Source organism: Populus euphratica, unplaced genomic scaffold (genome assembly GCF_000495115.2).
Source record: "Populus euphratica unplaced genomic scaffold, PopEup_1.0 scaffold23.1, whole genome shotgun sequence".
Taxonomy (NCBI): domain Eukaryota; kingdom Viridiplantae; phylum Streptophyta; class Magnoliopsida; order Malpighiales; family Salicaceae; genus Populus; species Populus euphratica.
The window spans coordinates 1111616-1132857 of record NW_011499892.1 but is presented as its reverse complement, the minus strand read 5'-3'; the positions used below and the strand labels follow the sequence as shown (position 1 = coordinate 1132857).

The 21242-nt window shown below is 32.9% G+C and overlaps 2 protein-coding genes across 5 annotated transcripts; one reads left to right on the top strand and one right to left on the bottom strand.

The window, feature by feature from the left end:
* Nucleotides 1-7588: 7588 nt before the first annotated feature.
* LOC105131444 (Pentatricopeptide repeat (PPR) superfamily protein) lies at nucleotides 7589-9666 on the bottom strand. Of its 2 annotated transcripts, XM_011034424.1 has the most exons (3): nucleotides 9375-9666; nucleotides 7985-9250; nucleotides 7589-7887 (listed from the first exon to the last, which is right to left on the bottom strand). In XM_011034424.1, the coding sequence occupies exons 1-2, from the start codon at nucleotides 9651-9653 to the stop codon at nucleotides 7988-7990; spliced, it is 1542 nt and encodes a 513-aa protein (XP_011032726.1). In that variant the 5' UTR covers nucleotides 9654-9666; the 3' UTR covers nucleotides 7589-7887; nucleotides 7985-7987. The 2 variants fall into 2 exon arrangements, with proteins under 2 accessions (XP_011032726.1, XP_011032725.1); XM_011034423.1 differs by having other exon boundaries at nucleotides 7650-9250.
* A 130-nt stretch (nucleotides 9667-9796) lies between these two features.
* On the top strand, nucleotides 9797-16687 carry LOC105131443 (mitochondrial Rho GTPase 1). Of its 3 annotated transcripts, none has more exons than XM_011034422.1 (14): nucleotides 9797-10192; nucleotides 10268-10400; nucleotides 10505-10654; nucleotides 11052-11228; nucleotides 11563-11814; nucleotides 11902-11970; nucleotides 12092-12147; nucleotides 13752-13833; nucleotides 14556-14767; nucleotides 14942-15011; nucleotides 15202-15314; nucleotides 15678-15828; nucleotides 15982-16168; nucleotides 16294-16687. In XM_011034422.1, exons 1-14 carry the CDS (start codon nucleotides 9981-9983, stop codon nucleotides 16365-16367), a joined length of 1938 nt encoding a protein of 645 aa, XP_011032724.1. In that variant the 5' UTR covers nucleotides 9797-9980; the 3' UTR covers nucleotides 16368-16687. The 3 variants fall into 3 exon arrangements, with proteins under 3 accessions (XP_011032724.1, XP_011032722.1, XP_011032721.1); XM_011034420.1 differs by having other exon boundaries at nucleotides 15190-15314; nucleotides 15678-15822; XM_011034419.1 differs by having other exon boundaries at nucleotides 15190-15314.
* The last annotated feature ends 4555 nt before the right edge of the window (nucleotides 16688-21242 follow it).

The window sequence follows — 21242 nt, the reverse complement described above, 5'->3', positions numbered from 1 at the left end:
TTGCGCCCTTCAATTGCTTTAACTGACCCTTAATTTCGGACTAGATTTAAGCATAAAACCACCTTACCTTTTAAAACATTTACCCTACTTATTTGGTGCTTTGGACTGTAAATTTACTAATCTGACCACCTACATCCTTTTTATTATAGTTAAGAAAACTGGAATAGTTCGATTAATCAATTTAGTACCTGATTTAAACTAAATGTAATATAGAAAAGATAAAAAATAATTTAATATAACTTAATTAAAAATTTGAATTAATTCACAACTTGATAAAAACTTCTTGACTTAAAAAAAAAATTAAAAATACTTTGTTTTGATTATTTTTATAAAAAAAAATTAGTTAATTTTGTAATCCATAATTTGTGTTTTATGTAACTCCATCTCGGATTAAGTTTAAAAATAATGATTTTAATTACTTATAATTAAAGAAAATACTTAGCTTAATAGTTTTATTTTTATTGTTTGGGTTTGTATTTTTTTCATTCATATTTTAAACAAATCATCATCTTTAAATACTTTTTTTTTCTTATGATCTTCGCATGCATAACAAACCTCTTAAATACATCTCTCTCCCACACAATGCCGTATAGATTTACGGTATCAATTCTTGCATAGTTCATACTAGTAAAGATATGATCATGAGTGGGTAAACAAATAATAAACCTTCTTTGATCTTTTAATATATATATCCGTAACGTTTTGTTTCTCCTGATGTGTTTTATAAATATGTTAGTTGAATTCATTGTGAAACTATGCATGCTTTTACTTATGATATTATTGAACTATACCTTTGGTGTCTTTTATTTTTTCAGAAATTTTTTTATTAATTGATTGGAAAATAAGATGGTTTTATTAGTTATTATTTACATATTTATTTGATCTGAAATTTCATAAAATTTTAGTCAAAAATAAAAATTATATCACTCTGAAAAAATTCCAAAGGTAAAGTCCCAATAAAGTTTTTTTATTGGTAATCATAAAAAAATCCAAAAATATTTCTTTATTTGAAAATATATTAAAATAATATAATTTTTTATTTTTAAAAATTTATTTTTATATCAATAGCGCATCAAAACAATTCAAAAATAAAAAATTTAATTTTTTTCAAAAACATAATTCAACTGTAATTTTAAAAACTCACTATTCCATGATCATTAACATTGCAAACCTGTTTTACAATTCATGATCATTTTGGTTTTGGATATGGTGATTGGTTGGTGATTACACCACATCTCCACACGTAACGTGGTACTAGTAGCTAAATACTCTATACATATATAATTTGGTGATCAGTTGAGCAGATTATTACATGGTGACAAATTATCCCAAAAGAGTAGCCTTGCATGTTGGAGCTGGTGACCGTTCTTCTTAACAACCAATACCATCACACGAAACTCCAGCGTCATCAAATGTTTCGTTTGGTTTAGGTAAGAGTGTCCCACGGAGGATATCATACACGTGTCAAGAGCCCAAAGGAGTAAAGAATCTATAGATGACTCTTTTTAGTTTTCATGTTTTGACTTGTAAACTTCGGGCTTCTATTCTGATCTACTTTGATAATCTAAAGCGTACGATATTGGTGAACTACCTGTTCTTCTTCTCGAGTTGTTTGGAGATTTGTCTGCCGTCTTTGGCAGAAGTGAATTTTTTTCGTTGACTAATTTTTTCATGCTCGGATTTGCATTCCTACTCAGTTTTCAGCTGCCTATGATATATATATATATATTAGACGTCAAAACCATTATTTTTCCTAATAGAGTGAGAGGGTTTCCCACTTGGACTATAACTAGATACTTATCCCGTGTCACGGGTTAAATTTTATATGTATATATTTGTGTGTGTTTGTAGCTAACATCATAAAAAAATCAATTACGAAATACAAATCAATTGTTTATTTGGACAATCCTATTTGAAATAATGAAAAAGTGGCATATTAAATAAAAAAATTAAAAAAATATTGAGACAACAATATATTAAATAGATATGAACCAACTTTAATTAACCTAGAAAAATTGCAAATAAAATCATAAAAAAGTGATGATATTATAGAATGCAAAGTTAAACAATTAGGAAGGCCAATAATCACTAAGCCAAATATATAAGGACAAAAAAAAAATCAACTCGGATAAATTCACAATTTAAGTCATGAAAATTATGTCACCTCTAGAAATCAAATCAAGAAAAACAACAAAGTTAAGGTCTCGACCAACCTATTATTGAATGATAAAATAAAAAAATAATTAAAAAAAACAAATATGAGTCACCCCGACAACCTTTCACTCGGGTCACAAGACCGAAAGCAAATAAAAACACAATAAAGCCTAATTCTCAATCAGCTAAACACATAACCTCAGTTAGGACAATGAGATTACCCCATAGAAAGAAAAAAAAAATAAAGTCCAACTCCCAAACAATCCATTGTTGAAGGACGAAATAAAAAGGAAACAATTTCAAAAGAATAATGAAAAAAAAACAATCCAAGTCAATTCAAGTTAAGCTAATAAATTAACTACCTTAATTATGAAATGAAGATAATCTAATAAAAAATCAATAAAAAATCACAAAACTTAATTACTAACTAATTAAACTTACGAATTCGAGTAATGAAAATGAGAATATCCTATAAAAAGCAAACAAAAAAACAATTATAAAACCCAGCTTCCACCCAACCCATAATTGAAAGATGAAATATAAAAAAATAATTAAAAAAAACAACTTAGCTAGGAAAACCTGTAATTCAATTCATGAGAATATGATAATTTAATAAAAGACAAATGGAAAAAAATTTATAAAACTCAATTTTCAATCAACCAAACGTTAAACACTGAAATTTAGAAGAAAAAGATTTTAAAAAATAAAAAAAAATAACCAGAGTCAACCCGAGCTAACTTTCCAAACTAGTGACTTGGATCGCAAAATCAAAATAACATTATAGAAAGCATATTTAAAAGAATTATAAAGTTATTCAATGCCTAAACTCACTCCATGTTTAAAGGAGAAATTAAAAAAAAAACCTCGAGCCAACTTATATTAACTCACAAAACTTGTCGATTAGGTCTTGAAATCAGGACAACCTGTAAAAATGAAAGAGAAAAAAAAATAATGAAACTCCATCCCCAACTAACCATATGTTAAAGGATGAGATTGGAAAATAAAATTAATTTTAGGAAAGGATCTAAACAAAGACCAAAGTCAATTCAGGCTAACTTTCTGAACCCATAACTAAGGTGATGAAGCTGGGATCATCTTATAAAAGACAAGTTGAAAAAAAAATTATAAAGTTCAATGCTCAATCAACCTAACAATAAGGGATTGAATTGAAAAACAAAAATCAATAAAAAAATATTTTAAACAAAACACATAACAATAAAAAATATAAGGACCATATTTGACATGAAAATAAAATAACAAAACACCTTTGTATTTTTGAGAGAATAATATGAAAATGGAGGAGAGGATAGAGAAAAGAGAGAGGATAAAAAAGAAAAATTTATCGTCACGCTCTTGCAACACCAACACATTCAACATCATCAAAATGTGTTTGTTGAGACATGTCTAGAGACACCAAGGAAGGTGATGGTTCGATACTGGAGGAAGTCGTATGCGCCACTAGAGCGTAACGATTTCCTTCACACGCTAATGCTTGTGTACACATTTGTCTTTGATCTTTTACCCTACTCTTTATTTTATTTTATTTTATTTTTTATTTTTAACTTTGGTTTCTCAAGCATTAATTATTTTAGACCAATACAATTATGCAGGATTTTACAAAACCTAGCATTGAACGCATGTTAGAATTTTTCTTCGATACCATAAGATCTCCTTTTATAAGCACTCAAAAAACAATGTTAAGTAAAATCCTAATAAACTAAATTTAAAATGATTGAATTGATAAAAAAGAAAAAATTAAGTGATAAAAAACAAAAATCAAAGTTGAACTTTTACATGACTGTGCAATTCAGCCCTGATTATTTAAATAAAAGGAGGTTGAATACTTATCTATATTTCAAATTCAATCTCCGTAGCTCCAATAATTTTAAATCAACAAATTTTTTTTAATAGATCTAAACTAGGAATCCATTGACTGATTTTTTTTTTTTTTTTATACCCCGAGACTCCATAGGCTAGGCATCCAAAACAAATAGCAAAGTCAAATTTCAAATAAATACAACTTTAAAGGAGCAAATAAAAAAATAATTAAGGAATCAAATTAAAGAAAACCAAAGAATCAAAATGGAAAAAAAATTGTGTTTTGTTATTGTGTTGTAATCCACAATGACATGGATATTGGTGAACAAAACTTTACCCGTGATCTTTATTTTTTCTTAAACCTTAATTAATGTCTAATGATTAAATATATTATCTTTATGGGTTAAAATAGTTAACAACTTTTAGGATTATAAATAAAACTAAAACTCATCTGTAGATTGTGCATAATGCAATCCACATAATGATAAAGAATAACAATGAACACACACTTAAGGATATAATTTTATTTTTACATATTTATTGCATAATGTAATTACTCTCATGCTTTAAAAAAAAACAACTAATGTCTAAGGGGAGTTTTTATATTTTCACATTTTTTGTATAGTATAATTGCCACATAGCTTATAGGGTCATTTTTTTCCCCACTAAGGTCAAGGGGTTCTTTCGGCTTTTTAACCTTGGTTTTCTTGTACTAATCTTATGGAGTCAAAGGTATTCTAGTCTTTCTATAATTCTAAAACAAATAATTAATACATGCAGAATAAGCACTCGCAAGTAGAAGGCACTAGCACCTTTTAAGTGGTTGGTACGACTTCTTCCAATAGTTGTTGGTAGCCTTCTGGGAAGTGTCCAAAAAAGCACACCACCCTTTGGGGCGACGTGTGTTAGCATACATGGCATGGAAGAACTCCTGTGAAATTTTTTTCTGCCCCCTCTTTTCTCTTTCCTCTACCTTAAAAGGTGTGCTAGCCTTGCAAAGTTGTAAAGTTATCCTTAATCTTTTGATTATATCGAATTTGATTTATTTGTTTTTCAATTTTATTCATTTATTTTTGTTTTTTTTAATCAAATTTGATCCTCATTCTTTTAATTTCTATTTATTTTGCTTTTATTCGTTTTCTGTTTGGATTTTATTTTTCAATTTAATCCTTAATCTTTTTGTTTTATTTTTTTTGTTGAATTTGATCTTCATTATTATGATTGCAATTCCTTTTATTTTGAGTTCTCTTATTGATTAATTGTTTTGTGGCAATTTCATCTTTCATTGTTTAATTTCATTGAGTTTTCATATCATATTTAGTACTTGTTTTTCTTTTATCATGCTTTTAAAATTCGGCCTAGGAGTCAACCCACGTCATGTCTCAAGTTACGTATTGGGTCGAATTAGGGGTGATCATTTTCAATTCGGTTCAGTTTTTAACTATAAAAATCAACCAAACCAGTTTTTGTTTTTTTGAAAAAAACAACCGAAACTGAGTCAAACCGATCGGTTTCAGTCCGGTCCGATTCGGTTCTTAATTTCAAAAAACCTAGAAAACCTATATGCTCATATTTCTCCTCAAACTCGCCAGTAAGATGCCTTTTCACAACAATTATTTTCCCTGCATTGTGCAAACGAAGTAAAAGCCAAAAATCAATACCACTGATTTCATGCCAAATCCAAAACTCTGCTATAAATCAAAACCCTAAATTTCCAGGCACTAGAAATCTAGACTTCTATAGAAGTCATGGAAACTGAACCTTACATTATTCAACACAAAATGCAAAATCATGAAGCAAGCAAGCAAGCAAGCAAAGCAATTATATCACTAAATTGTTGCCTCAAATGTAAAGGGGAAACAAATTGAAAGATATCCATCCTACTCACACAAACAAATCTTTCTATGGTTCATTGGAAAGACTACTAACAATAACATTTTGTATGTGGTGTTGGTTGGGGTTCTCATGGCTTACTGGGGATGGTGGTCTCTGCAATCATGTAAGTCACAACATATGGATTTATGTTTGAAGCAATCCTTCTAAGTCTTGGGGGAGGGAGAGGGAGACAGAGAGGTAGAGGGCGCTGCGGCTAGGGTTACTGTAGAGAAAGAGTGAGAGGGGGCTGCGGCTAGGGTTACTGAGGGGGGAGGGGATAATTTTTTCTATTTATAGTGCCTTTTTTTTAACCGACTTAACTGGTTCCTACATTACAAAACCGAAAACCGAACCAAACAAAGATTTTTTCTAACTATTCTAATCGATTTAATTGATTTTTTCTCTCGGTTAGGTTGTTTCGATTAATTTTTTCTCGGTTTTCTTAGTTTATTTGGTTTTTCGGTTTTTTTGCACACCGCTAGGTCCAATAACCGGGTTATCAGTGTCAATTAGATTTTTATTGCTTTTTTTATTGTTTTGTTTTGTTTTATATATTAAATATGATACTCATTCTCTTGATTTTTTTTTTATTTTTTTTATTTTCTTGGTTTTTTTATTTCATTTCTTTCTTCTTCTTCCTTTTTTCTAGATTTTGTTATCTTTTTTTTTAATTTAGTTTTTTTCTCAATTTTATCCCTTAATATTTTTTTAAAAAATTTTGGTTATCATTCTTTTAATTGCTCTTTTTTTAATTCTTTTTTTATTAAATCCCTCATTATTTTCTTTCATTAGTTTTGTGCTAAATTTAGTCCTCATTATTTTATTCTCATTATTTTAATTGCTTTTTTTTTGTTTTTTAATTTTTGATGGTTAAAAAATTTGTTCAATTTTTTTTTTTATCTTCTGTTTAATCATCTCGATCTCATGATCAAAATTATTAGTTTTAAAAATTAACCTGATTTAGTTTTGATTTTTTTATTTTATTTTTGATTTTTTTATTTTATTTTTTAACTTTAAGCTATTAAACTTTAGCTTTCTATTATTATTATTATTATTCTAAATTATGAATTAATAAAGTAAATTCAAAAAATTGACCCGCCTTGGAGGTGGCATGGGAAAGAATTTTAGTATCCATTAGAATTTATTTGAGATTATAGTAGCGATGATGGTTGTAATTAAATATATTTTTTATTTAAAAATATATTAAAATAATTTTTTTTTTATTTTTTTAAATTTATTTTCAATAACAACATATCAAAATAATTTAAAAACACAAAAAAAAATATTAAAAAAAAACATAATTTTTAAAAACACAACCCATTTCTGCAAACAAACCTTAAGCATCGAGCACGCATAAAAAATGTCTTTCTCCGTATAGTTTATAGTTTGAAGTAGTGGGGCAACTTTTTTTACTGGAACCTGTATTTTCTGAAGAGAATTATGGCTTCCTATTAGGATATTGTCCCAACCACTGAACGAATTTTTCGATTATCCAACCACTTGTTATGATGTTACGCTAAACTAAACCGGAACTAATCCACTTCAAATGGCTGTTCAACCTCACTCTCTCTCCCTATTCATCAATGTCATTGTTTATAAAACAACCTGCAAGGATCCACGGCCATGCACAACCCGATCCTCTCTGCCCTTAATTCAGTTCAAAGGTTCACCAACTCTGTTTTAATCTGGTTGAATATAAGAATACTCCCATCAACTCCAACCGTCTATTGGGCAAAACTTATTGAATAAGGTGGTCAATCAAGGGCATAACTATGACAAATTCCATTACAGAGATACAGATATAAAAAAATGGAACAAAAACACAGAATATGATTAATGCTTAAACAGAGTCATTACTAGTGCCTCGTGATGTATTCAGTAATTGTCCACTTGAATAATAACTATCTATTGGTAGAACCCTAATGAATAAGGCGGTGGGGGGGAGACCAAGATACAAGAGTGGAGGAGATGACCAACCATGGCCCTTTATTCCATCCAAAAGGATTTCAAGGAGCTCTGATGCACCAGGGGAAATGCAGACTATCAAAATTAAATTCAAATGCAAATTATCAGGAGCCCAAACTGAATAGCAGAATATCACAAGTTACTAATGCTGAATTTAGATGACAAAGTATACCGTTTATTTCAGAATAGGCAAACTTGAAACTTCACTCACACACATGGTGCTAGTTGTCTGTATGAGCCTATGTGTTTCGTCATCTAACTCCAGATTATCCTTCTGCATACGCTCCTCAATTATAACTGGCATCTTACCTGCTTTCGCATAGGTTCGAAGAAGAGAATTATATATCATGGTACTCACATGGCCAGCATCTCGAAGTATAACCAGTAGTTTCTCTGCTCCTTCGATGTCGGCCCGCTCTTCCAGATTCTTGAATATATCTCCAATCAACCTTTTATCAGGAGTCCATTTCCTTACACTACATAAGGCTTTCTTAAAATTCTCTAAAACCTTTTCCATCTGCTCCGTTTTCAGATGACCACAAGTAAGAAGCTCCCAGGTAGTATAACAGGGAGTGATGCCCTTTTGCACCATGCGCTGGCAAAAATTTTCAGCGTCTTCCATCTGATTTCTATTGATATAACTAGCAAGAACTATGTTTGAAACCCTAGAATCTCGAGTTGCAGAAACTGATTCCCACTCATTGTAGAGATTCTCTGCTCCTCCAAACTCCCCAAGTTTAACAAGTGAAGATATCATACAATTATATTCAGCATCATTCATTTTATTAAACACCGATTTCATCTTATTCCAGGTTCGATGTAGCCCGTCCTTATCCTTCATGTTCGCATGCAAACTGAGAAGAGAGGAGTAGGTGACTCGATTTTTCTTTGAAGCTCTCTTCTCCACTTCCTTCAGAGTATACGATGCTTTGTCAAGGCATTCCTTTTTGATATACAAGTTGGTTAACGTACTATACGTTACCCAATCTGGATCTAATTTTGACTTCTTCAGCTCCATAAAGACTTTCTCTGCTGTTTCCACATCGTTTTGCGAGGCACACGCAGTTAACCACATATTATAAGTAACAACATCAGGTGAAGTCTTTTTCTTTAACTCTTGAATGATCTCCGCGACCTTTTCCAACTGCCCATTTGCAACATACACTGATAGCATGTGGTTGTAAGGAAGAGCATTCTTCAAGAACCCACATTCAGACATTTTCTCCATCAAAGCCTCCGCTTTGGAGATCGATTTATTCTGGACATAAACATGGAGAAGAGCTGAGCATGCTTGATAATCCCTCATTTTATCAGGAATATCTTCAAAGAACTTCTCTGCACTATTTAGACCACGAATTTTCGCAATCAAGTCCAAATGAACAGCATAATCACCCGGTACAAGTTTTATATCAGACTGCTTTGTCATCCATTCACATACCTACATGTCTAATAACTAATCAGGTAAAAATCACAACAAAAGCACTCTAAGATTAACAACAGCCTCCTAAATTAAAACAAACAGTTCTAAAAAATAAAGCAAAGACAATCAATCTGATTCTGACCTCGAGGGCGTGCTTGTACCGCTTCAGCTTACGGAGCTCTCTAACAATCCGGTTCAGCTCGTACTTTCGGACGTTGTGTCCCTCTTCCTTCCATTTCCTTATTGTTATTACTGCACTCCGTTTTCCATACACCAAACTAAACAGCCTCCTTCCAAGCGTGTCTCCACCACCACTCTTTTTCCCTTCTCCTCCGCTAACAATACCCTTCTCCGTCACTGCTGCAGCCGAGAACTGCCGCGCGGCGGCTGCAAGGGTTCCCCGCACGTTCCGCACCAACATTTCCAAAATGCAGGCCGAGGTTTAACACTGGGCTGGATATTTAAAGAAATGCATGGGCCTACATGAGGCTTTAATTGATTGAGCCCTAAACAATAAAGCCCAAGTAGAAAACAAAGCTAGTTCTAGCTTCACTAGACGCGCGAGATAACTTTGAAAATCTCAAATCTCCAACGAACTCGGTGGCCAAGCTTGGTGCCCCCTCACAAAATGAATTAAAAAATAAATTACTAAATATAAATAGCAGACTCTCCCAAGCTCTATTTTAATTTCTTGATTCCCTCGTTTTGCAGTCGTGCTCTCTATTTTTTTTATTCTTAAAAAGATTCAATGCCAGGCGGGAATTCTGCTGCCGCCGGCGGAAAGACCGGTGTGAGAATCGTAGTCGTCGGAGACCATGGAACAGGAAAATCGAGTTTGATTGCGGCGGCAGCCACCGAATCTGTCCCGGAAAATCTATCTCCCGTGCTTCCACCCACTCGCCTCCCTGCCGATTTCTTCCCCGATCGCGTTCCTATCACTATCATCGACACTTCTGCAAGGTAAGCATTGTATTTTATACACACATACGCATTGTATACGCATTTTTAATGTTAGTTTGCTTGAATTTGTTAAAGCTTGGAGAGTAGAGGAAAGCTAAATGAAGAATTGAAGCGAGCTGATGTGATTATATTAACTTACGCGTGTGATTTTCCGTTGACGCTTACTCGTTTGAGTAGTTTTTGGCTTCAGGAATTTCGTCGATTAGAGGTTTTTTTTTTCTTTTTCTGTTTTCTTATTTACAATTTTTGTAATTATGATGTAGGTTATTAGTTGGTGAATGTAATGTTACTTTTTTTTTTTTTTTTAATTAGGTGAAGGTACCGGTGATAGTGGTGGGTTGCAAAGTAGATTTGAGAGATGAGAACCAGCCGATTAGCCTCGAGCCGGTTATGGGACCAATCATGCAACAGTATAGGGAGATTGAGACCTGTATAGAGTGCTCTGCTGTTACCCTTATGCAGGTATTTATTCTCTGGATAGAGGCAATTGAATTTCATAGCAAACAATTACATCTAAGAATTTATTAAGACATGCATAGAGCGCTCTTCTGTTTTGTATCGTTATGTTATGATGAATTGTAAAATGTTGTAAGAGAACGGAAAGTTGGTAGTGATGTCGAGAGCTATAAAAGTAGAAAAGGATAAAGAACTAAGGGATTTTTTCCCTGCAACTAGTTCTGTTTTAATGACCAGGCTTCCAAATTTTTAGCCTTTTGTATTGGAAGGCAGAACTTTTTGGTTCATATAGAGGTGTTGTCATGCTTTCTTAGAACATTAACCTTGTTATTTTCTGCGTTGAAACTCACATGGTAGCAGTATAAAAGGTTAGAACTTAAGAACCAAAGTTAACTATATGTAGGTCCCTGACGTTTTCTATTATGCTCAAAAAGCTGTACTTCATCCAACAGCTCCTTTGTTTGATCAAGACACTCAAGCTTTGCAACCCCGATGTATAAGGGCATTGAGAAGGATATTTATTCTATGTGATAGTGACATGGATGGTGCACTCAATGATGAAGAGTTGAATGATTTTCAGGTTTCCTTTCCCTTTCTACTCTTTTACATTTCTTCATGGACAAATTGAATGTTACAAGAAACAATAAAAAGTATTAAACATTCACTTTCTCAATAATGGCAAACTATATTATTAAAATAATGAGAATGATAATCCAAAATGGAGAATATGAATTCCTTCTAGTAAAAAGGAACCAGAAATTAAGACATTGAGGGACCCCAATTCACTGAATATCAGTTAGAGTAACTTCTTTGAAAACCCCTCTAATGCTAGGTAGCATACCCCTTAAGAAGCCCAAAACTGCTTTTCAATTCTGTTGCTGGGGATTCTGACATGTTGCAATAATGGTTACCAGGTTAAATGTTTTGATGCTCCACTGCAGCCTGCTGAAATAGTGGGTGTGAGAAGAGTTGTGCAAGAAAAGAAGAAAGAAGGGGTCAACGACCGGGGGCTTACCCTTGAAGGGTTCCTGTTTCTCCATTCTCTTTTCATAGATAAAGGGCGCCTTGAAACTACTTGGGCTGTTTTGAGAAAATTTGGCTACGGCAATGATTTAAAACTGAGAGATGATTTTCTTCCAGCTCCATCAAAGCATGCTCCTGATCAGGTGTGTGTGACTGATATACATTATTGGACTGCGTGTCTGGTGTTGGTTCTTATTAATTCTTGTAGAGTTTGTTCTGTCATCGTGCAGAGTGTAGAGTTGACAATTGAAGCTGTAGAGTTTGTTCGTCGGGTGTTCCGATTGTTTGATACCGATAATGTATGTATTAACTGTTACCAGATTATTGATCGTCACTTCCTGGAAGTTTGTTTTCTTTTTCCATTCTTATGTAATTTACCTCCAAAAGAATTTCTAATGTTTCAATCTTTACACTTAATAGTCTGGAGCCTTACGACCTACTGAGCTTGATGAGCTATTTTCAACTGCTCCAGAAAAGTAAGTCTGGTTATTTGCTTTTGTTCCTTGATTTTCTTTGCTATAATTTGCCAGTGTTTGTTCACTGTGTATTTTCTTGGGTGCATTGGTCTCTGTTGGGTGAAAAATGATATAATAAATCCACAAATTGCATGCATCTAACTTACACATCATATGTGATGATGAATGAATACATGTTTCTCATTTTAAACTTACACGTCATCAGTTTATAACGGGAGTTTGAACAAAATACAACCTTGCATCCCCATGCTTCATGTGGGTCTGAATTTAGACAATTTACCCTGCTTCAAAACAGTATGCAGGCCTGGTTTTATTCAAGACAGGACTGGACTTTATCAGACAGAAGAGGACTAGGGTGTTTTTGGCTCAAGTATAAAGGGGAGGGATGGTATGGAAAAAAAAAACACTTCTGATGCTTGTCCATGGGATTGGACAAGGTGATGGTAGGAGGTGGGGCAGAAATTCACATATTGTCCTGTACTATGCATGAGCAAAACACTAAAACAATAGAGTGGCCCCACCTATCTCTGCAAGTACTATATATATGTACACTAGTTAGCTTATTTCAACTATTTTTTGCCTTCAACGCAAAAAATCATGCAAAGCTGAACTCCTTATAAACTCTCCATGATAAAAACATATGTTCAAGGATTGGAATGAAAGAGCCAAATTTTTCATATTTAAATTTATCTAAATGTTGCAAAATAGAAAGCTCATGAAAATGCCACTTCAATGCAAAGAGCAATAAACATTTATATCTCAGAACAAAATCATAAAATGAACAAGCATAGCTGCAGATTTACTACATCTTTAGTTTTCCTTCTATTGCTGGATTCGGTTAATGAGCTAGATGTTTGATCCAATTCTGAATTAATAAAACAAAATATAGGATATTTTTCTAGGCATGTATTTTTCCTCCTTCCTAAAAGTTTGGGAATATTTCATTGTTATGTCAAAAAATATTTTAAGGTATGCTTCCTGTAGATAGAATATCGAAACAAAATTCTATTGATCAATGGTTGAAAGCTGGTAACAAGCAAAGCAGGTTTGGCACGTCCATTTCTTGTTTCTTTAAAGGTAGTTTTGCAATGCTGTATAAGGGTTGCTTATTGATTGTCCAATCTCTGGAGGACTTTGTATCTTGTTAACTATGAGGAAACTATGATATTAGGATGATGGGAAGCAAGCATGAAGATATGAAAAATTGGCTTGTTATCTCTTCCTGTTGCAGCTGCTATTGCAAGATCTCAAATTTGTTGTTTTTCTGTCAAAGGGAGGCTTTGATTGCAAATACAGTAATTTGTTTTTGAATGACAACCTCAAATACAAGAAGAACATTGTTTTTTCTTTGTATCGATTCACAGCATTGCCAACAATTATCTAGGATATAGCATTGAGGGTATTAGGCATAGCTACATTTCCTCTCAGTTTCTGTTGAAGTTATTTTCTTTTGACTGCATCTGCATTGGAAGCAAGGACTAAATATTATCCTTTTCCCAATCTGCTTTTTTTTTCAAGTTTCCTAGGGTCTTGCAAATTGCTGTAATGGGATTTCATCTGTTTACATAGTACTTGTAAATGTGCTATTCATTTCTATATTTCAGTCCTTGGGGTGAGGCTCCATACAAGGATGCTGCAGAGAGAACCACACAGGGAAATTTAACTCTGAAGGGTTTTCTATCTGAGGTTTGCAGTGCTAACTACTCTTTATCTAGTTCCTGCTCATTCTTGGTGGCTTTAACGCATTCCAACATGCTACACTATGTGACAACAGCTTTCTCTTGGCCACCTTAAACAATTTACTTTCTTGCACATGCCCTGTTTCTATTCCTTTGGTTGTTTGATGGTGGTGAAGGCATGATGCGTGGAAACATCTGACATCAGCCTTCTGAAAAGTCCTCTTAAACATGAAAAAATAATGGATGTTTTTGGAGGCTTACAAAAGATACTATTAAATGAACCCATGGTGATGATATGCTTATAACTTGGTAAAACACTTGGTGCCAGTATTCTGTGAAAGTTATGGAGTCCTTATTCAGAGGAATCTGCTACTCTGGCTATCTTATTATGATGGAAGCTTGATTGTTGCTTCTCCAATTTGTCTGGGAGAGGCCTATCTTTATATACTGCTTCGGAGTTGTTTTGCTATAATTGCTTATCTTCTATATTGTTTCCTTGAACTAAAAAATTGGCCTGTGGTTACTGTTTATCTCTTTTTGTGTCTTTTCTACTTTTCTTTCTCTTTTCTGTGTTTTTGGGGAAGAATATCCTCATTTTCTCTACAAATGGATGACTTATTTGTAAATATTTGTCTACATCCATTTTTTTATCACGTCACTTTTAGTCCGTTACTTTTGATCTTCTTGTGCTATCTGTCAAATTTATTTATATTGAAAATTTGTTTGCAGTGGGCTCTTATGACCATGCTGGATCCACGAGGTAGTTTGGCTAATTTGCTGTACATTGGATATGGAGGAAATCCTGCTTCAGCACTTCATGTTACTCGGAGAAGATCTGTTGATCGTAAGAAGCAACAAACAGAAAGAAATGTTTTCCACTGCTTAGTTTTTGGCCCTAAAAATGCTGGAAAGTCCACTCTGTTGAATTCATTCTTAGGAAGGTATTGTTTCGAACCTATGTCATGTCCATTGTAGCCAATATGCTCCAGATAATTTCATCTGTTAACTTCTCTGAGTCATTCAAGGAGAACCTAGTTTTGTTTCCAGTTGTTTTATTTTTTTAGTTCTGCTTTCTACTAAGCAATAGTAATTTTCTGCTGCCAATTCCAACACAGGCCATTCTCAGAAAGTCATGAACTGATAGCTGGTGAGTGCTATGCAGTGAATGTTGTTGACCAGCTTGGGGTACGTATGGTAGCCACTCTGTTGGGTGGTAGTTCTATAGAACACCATTCTAAACAGATCTTTTTCAAAACATGAACAAAAATTATGTTTCAATGTGTATTTATGATCTGATATTATGGAGAATGTACTGGGTCATCTTCATCAAAGTATCATAGACATAAGCTATACGGTCATGCAGTTGTCCTTGCAGGGGAATAAGAAGACTCTTATTTTGCAAGAGATACCAGAAGACGGAGTGAAAAAATTTCTATCCGATAAAGAATCTCTGTCGTCCTCTGATGTTGCTGTATTTGTTTATGACAGGTAAATTTGACTGGTGATTTTTAGCAGGCAAGTTTGACTCCCTTGTATTTATTGGTAGTCCATTAGCTGGTAGATGATCTCTTTTATGACCATATATTATGTCTGTCTCAATTATATGACTCTGATTGGTGCATGATATCTTCATTTTACCAAATTCTTCAACTATTGGCTCTGCTCCATCCTCCACAAATGCATGTGCCATGTGAGTTTCACGTGCACATACCTTTAAAGTGTATGAATGGCATTGATTCTATTGGAAGGGGAAGAACTATACTATTGGAATTAGTTTCTTCTTTATACTTGTTAATTTCCTCTCTTTAAATATATAGATATCATGGCATGACATATAATTCTTATTGCCAGTTCGGATGAATATTCATGGAAAAGGTCAAATGAACTTCTTGTAGAGGTTGCTAGGCATGGAGAAGAAAGTGGTTATGGGGTGCCTAGTCTCATTATTGCTGCTAAGGATGACTTGGATCCGCATCCAATGAGTGTGCAAAAATCAGTAAGGGTATACATTTTGTCATTGAAACCTCATCTCTGCATGCCCAGTTTCCGAAATTTGGTACCAAAAGTAAAATCTTGCAACTTCACAAACACATTGCCCGTCACTTGTATTATTTTTAAGCTATGGCTGTGGTGATAGTTCCAAATTTGTCTTCAGGTTTGCCAAGAGCTGGGAGTAGGGGCTTCTATTCCTATCAGCTCAAAGCTCGGAGATATGAATAATGTTTTCTGCAGGATCTTAAGTGCCGCCGAACACCCTCATTTGAACATTCCAGAAACTGTGGCCGGGAGGAAACGCAAGCAGTTCCACCAGCTTGTCAATCACTCTCTTCTGTTTATGTCAGGTTATGCTTCCCACCGCCACTTGCGAAAAAGAAAAGTCACTACACTGATGCATGAACACAAACGGCACTCATATCATGCTATACATATCTGCATGAATTGTCTCAACTGTGTTTTACATGTGCAGTTGGTGCTGCTTTTGCTGTTGCTGGAAGGGCAGCTTTTCGTGCCTACAGTGGAAGGAGAAATTCTCCTAGCTAGCTTCTATATGATTTGACCAATCATCAACTCCTGCTATTTGCTGGCTTTGAAACTTGAAGGAAGGCTTTTCCAAGTTTTTGCAATTGAAGCTTATGATGGAGCCCGTGTATATAAAACATCTACAATTCTTTCAACCACACTGCAATAACCTTCTAATTCATGTTCTGATTTTTTTCTATCTATAACTTTGCTAAGCCTCTATCATTTTTCTAGTTTGCTAGGACTTATGCCTTTGGCATTGTTGAAGTACTACAGAATGTGGACCGTCTCCTTTTGCCGTGGTGCTATCAAACCTCTCTCTCTCTCTTTATAATTGTATCTATGTGCACGCGTCCCAGTTTGTGTATTTGTATATTAAGAAAATCACCTTGTTCAGGCACGCCTTCCCTCTCCCGTATGGTTGTGTTAAGAGCACGGTTGTCTAAACCGGACCTGATATGGCGGGCCTTGCCCAGCCAGCCACCAGGTTACTGATTCAGTGGGGAGGGTTGAAATGAATTGCTTAAAATAAAATAAAATAATTAAAATCTGAAATGAAAGTAAATTAGTTGATCTGTTCTGCCTCGTATTTTGAAAATTACAATTTGCATTTTATACATTACATAACACTTTATATTCTTACTAATTAAATTGTAATTATTTTATAAAAGTAATGACTTGAGTCTACAGTTTTATTTTTTTATAATTTAATTGGAATAAAATAATAAATAAATATTAAAGGTGAATTTTATTGTAGGCTCTCAGATGTGAATAAATTTTATTCTTGATATTTTATTTATTAGTTTTTTATAAAAGAATTGATAAGTTCTATGTATAATGTAACATTTGCTCAAAGAAAAGTTAGAATTTACCATTAAATTAACATTGATTAATTTAGATAAAGTATATGTTTTATGGTATTAAAGTATTTTCTTGGTTATTGCAACTTGTTGCTTTTATTGTTAAGTCTAGTATTTCAATGCTATGTGGTTATAATTTTGTTGATTGGAAGAAAAATATACCCTAAAGTAGACTAAATGTATCTTGAAATAGATTTTTTTATGCCTATATAATCAATAAAAATTTAAGTCCAAACAACCAATCATCTTAAGGTGATTAGCATGTCTATAAATGATCAATATACCTAGTAACTTTTTTAATAACATTTTAGTGGTTCGATTACTTTGTATCTTTCCAATATTTTTATTGTTAGCTTTGACAATAGCTTTGACAATAAGTGCTACAGAAGATATATAATTTGACTTATTGAATCTTTCCAAAACTTTTTCAATATAGATACTTTAAATGATTTTGATGTCCTTTTATACATGTCTCTTTCACATTAAAGTTTTGAAAAAGAAATTACTTTATATCATTTAGCACATGAAAGTCATTACCCCCATTAAAAAAAAATGGATTATTTATAAGATTATCTTTATATTTTATTTAATAGTTAAAGAGTCTTTCTAAGTAAAATTATTATAAAAGAACTGAAATCCAATGTCCTAATACTCACTTTTGGGAATTGAATTCTCCATCTCATATCTCACATGAATCTATATGTCTCCTCTCTCCATAGAAAATGAATTCTTATAAAGCTCCTTATTTTGGAACTGTCTTTGTTAAGACCACCATTGTTCAAGCGATTCATCAATGCCAAACTCATTTCTCCAGCGAATCGTGTTCTTGAGCATGGCGAAGGCAACTTTCACCGTGAAATCCATTTAAGTATTTCTTCATGTGCATAAATGGCTATCATGGAGCTCTGCCAGCAATTTCGAGTACTTAATTTCTTGCCATAAATCATAATCAAAGAACTGTTTTTTTCCCCCTCCATGGAAAAAAGAAACTTGATTGGACAAAGTGATATAGCGATGATCACGGATGGGTACTTAAGGGGCAAAGACTCTTGAATCCTCCTCGGGCTATTTTTGTAGGAGACAGTCCCTTTGCCCGCCACTCATTGTTTTCCATATTTGTTTCCTTGATGGGACTTGTTCACCGTAATTTTCTATCATTCCATCATCTAACAACCTTACAATTTTAAGGTAGTAATAATAATAATAATAATAATAACAATAAAAAAAAAATAACAAATTACAGATTAAATGTTAGTCATTGCTATTAAAATTAAATAAACTGCATCCAAATACGAACTTGAAATCACAATTTGTATGAATAACTCTTCATTTTATCATTTTATTGGGCCATTTATAGACATTTATTTGAATTGAAATTATATTTGGTATTGGCTGAAGCATGAAAGCAGGGGGCGATTTTAGAATATAATTTTATTTTATTTAAATTAAAAATTATCATAAAAAAGCTATACTACCAACTCAAAAACAATAATTAGATTTATAAAAAATATATATAAGTTTAAATAGAAAAACTTGTGTTGAAAAACTATGAAAAACCTCTAAAATGTGTTTTCCAAACTCAATATAAATTTGAGAACTAGAAAAGTAGTTCTTCATTTTTCCAGAGCGGGAAACACTGCATTTAGATAGAAAGTTCCAGTTTTTTCCAATTTTTCAGAAAATTGAAGTATTATTCTGTTTTTAAATAGCCCTCTTAACAAGTTAATGAGTTTTAATATAGATAGAGATGAGCCTTTTCACTAACTAATGGCATCTCCTCCTGTGCGTAGGGAAAAACAAACCTGCAGATGGTTGTTTGATACAGTATATGAAATGGCTGTCAACAACACCTAGAAATAGTTTTCATGCTCGACTCGAAGACCGCCCACAAGAAAATATAGGATACTGAATCAACTCATGGTCAATTATTTTATTAAAACACTAATATTTTTTTATTCTCTTGAGTTGATTCATCGTCCATTTTTTGAACTTGTTTATTTCAACTAAAAACTCAAGCCGATAACATCTTTAAATCTTAGAAATTTTCGGGGAACCTACGAAACAGTTTATCAAGGACGCGGCTAGCTATTTGACAACGATAATTATTTTAAATGTCACCATAGACATGTTTTTCTTGGTGCACAGTGTTTGGTTGTGTTCATTGATTGAACACTTCATGAGCACCATTCATGGTAGCATCATAGCGCAGTACTCACTTTGGAGACATGGTGCAGATTCATGCAGCTGATACGGATCTTTAAAACGTGTTCGTCTTCAATTATATGAATGCTGGTGGGGAAAGTCAGGTTTTGATGAGTGAAAGAGAGCAGAGGTATCAGCTAGGGCAAAGGGAAGATCTCCTTTAAGAGATGCGGTGAAATCGACTGAGCATCTCGTGAAAATGAGAAGCGGATGATGTGAAAGGGTTGGATTCTGGTAAATCAACTTGACAAAGAAAGAGTTAAAGAAGATCTCTCATTTCATTGATGCGATCCATCACTCCCAAGAACAACATTGATCCCGCTATCTTCACCATTGTCTCAGCCTTATGTTTTGCTTGATATATGGGCATGGCGTGCTTTTGACTATTTCCTCCATGCGTGCATCATATCAAACATATTTGTCTTCACATTACACACATTTTCATTGTATATTCGTAAGAGACAGAATCTGACCATGACTTGATAGATATATGTTAATATGCTCTTCACTTCCTGCAATTTAGCCAAGTGCTGGGCAAATTGAAACATTTAATGGTCAAAATTGAGATTTTTTCTAAATTTTGTGGATGCCGCCGTGCCCCTGCAAAGCAAAACCTAATTATGCCCTTGAGATCACATTATGTGGAAATAAATCGATATATTAACTGTTGTACTTGTGTTCATATATATATATATGTGTGTGTGTGTGTGTGTGTGTGTGTGTGCATGCTTGATCGTCAATAAGTTAATTAGTCCACCAATTTGCTATATCAATATTTAAAGATTGTATTTTGAATTTCATTGCATCTCTCATATTAACCGGAAATAAATGAGAGGCTGGTCTTACTTCTTCTTTTTTTGAAAAAAAATAAAAGAAAAGAAAAGAAAGAAAGCTTAGGCTCATACCGTTAAATTTACCCACAAACCATTCGAATAATTACCTAATATTCTAAAAACAATTGTGGGTTGATACCTCTTTTGAACAGGAAAGCTGCTCTCTAGATTATTTTTTTTGTTCATTAAACTTTTTTAATTACAATTACAATCTTCAAAGTTATAGAATCATGGATTTATAGGTTGATACCTCTTTTGATTAGTGTGTGCGTGTATGGATTTTTTTATGATAAACTGAAGATCAATCTTGAAAAATAAAATATTATTTATAATTAAAAATAAATTTTAAAACAATAAAAACTAAATTTAACAAACAAAATGAGAAAATTTTATTTTTATATTAATATGAAGAATTTCAGTTTGCTTTATACTTTTCAGTTCATTTATTACTTAGTCATTAAAATTCTAATATTTTATATTTTCATTTAAAAAATTATTTTTTAACGTTTTAATATTTAAAAGTTGAGAAAAGTTAAAAAAAAATTATCAAAAAAACTATTAAGAAGAGGAAAAATTATCAGATATTGACATTCTAATAAAAAAATAATTGTGATGTCAATGGATTGAATTAAAAGAAAGTTTGAAGGGGGTGATTTTCTCCTCTAGAAAAATATATATTGTAAAGGAGAAATTTTTTATTAGCAGGGGTAAAAATTTCTAGTTAATTATCATAAAAAATTGAAGAAAATAAAAAGGTAAATTAGTATGTGAAAAGCACTGACGGTGGAAGATATGGCCGAATAAAAAGGGGACAAATTAGGAATGACAATTTCATAATTAAAGCAAAATCTCCTCTACCTTTTTAGCAAGACAACCGACGACATTAAGAGGGAAAAAAGGCTTGAAAATTTTCTCATCTCATTCATTTTCTACAATTTCTCTCAAACTGATTTGAATGGAGAGTGTGGACTAACTAATTCATACTAAACAATAAAACTAGA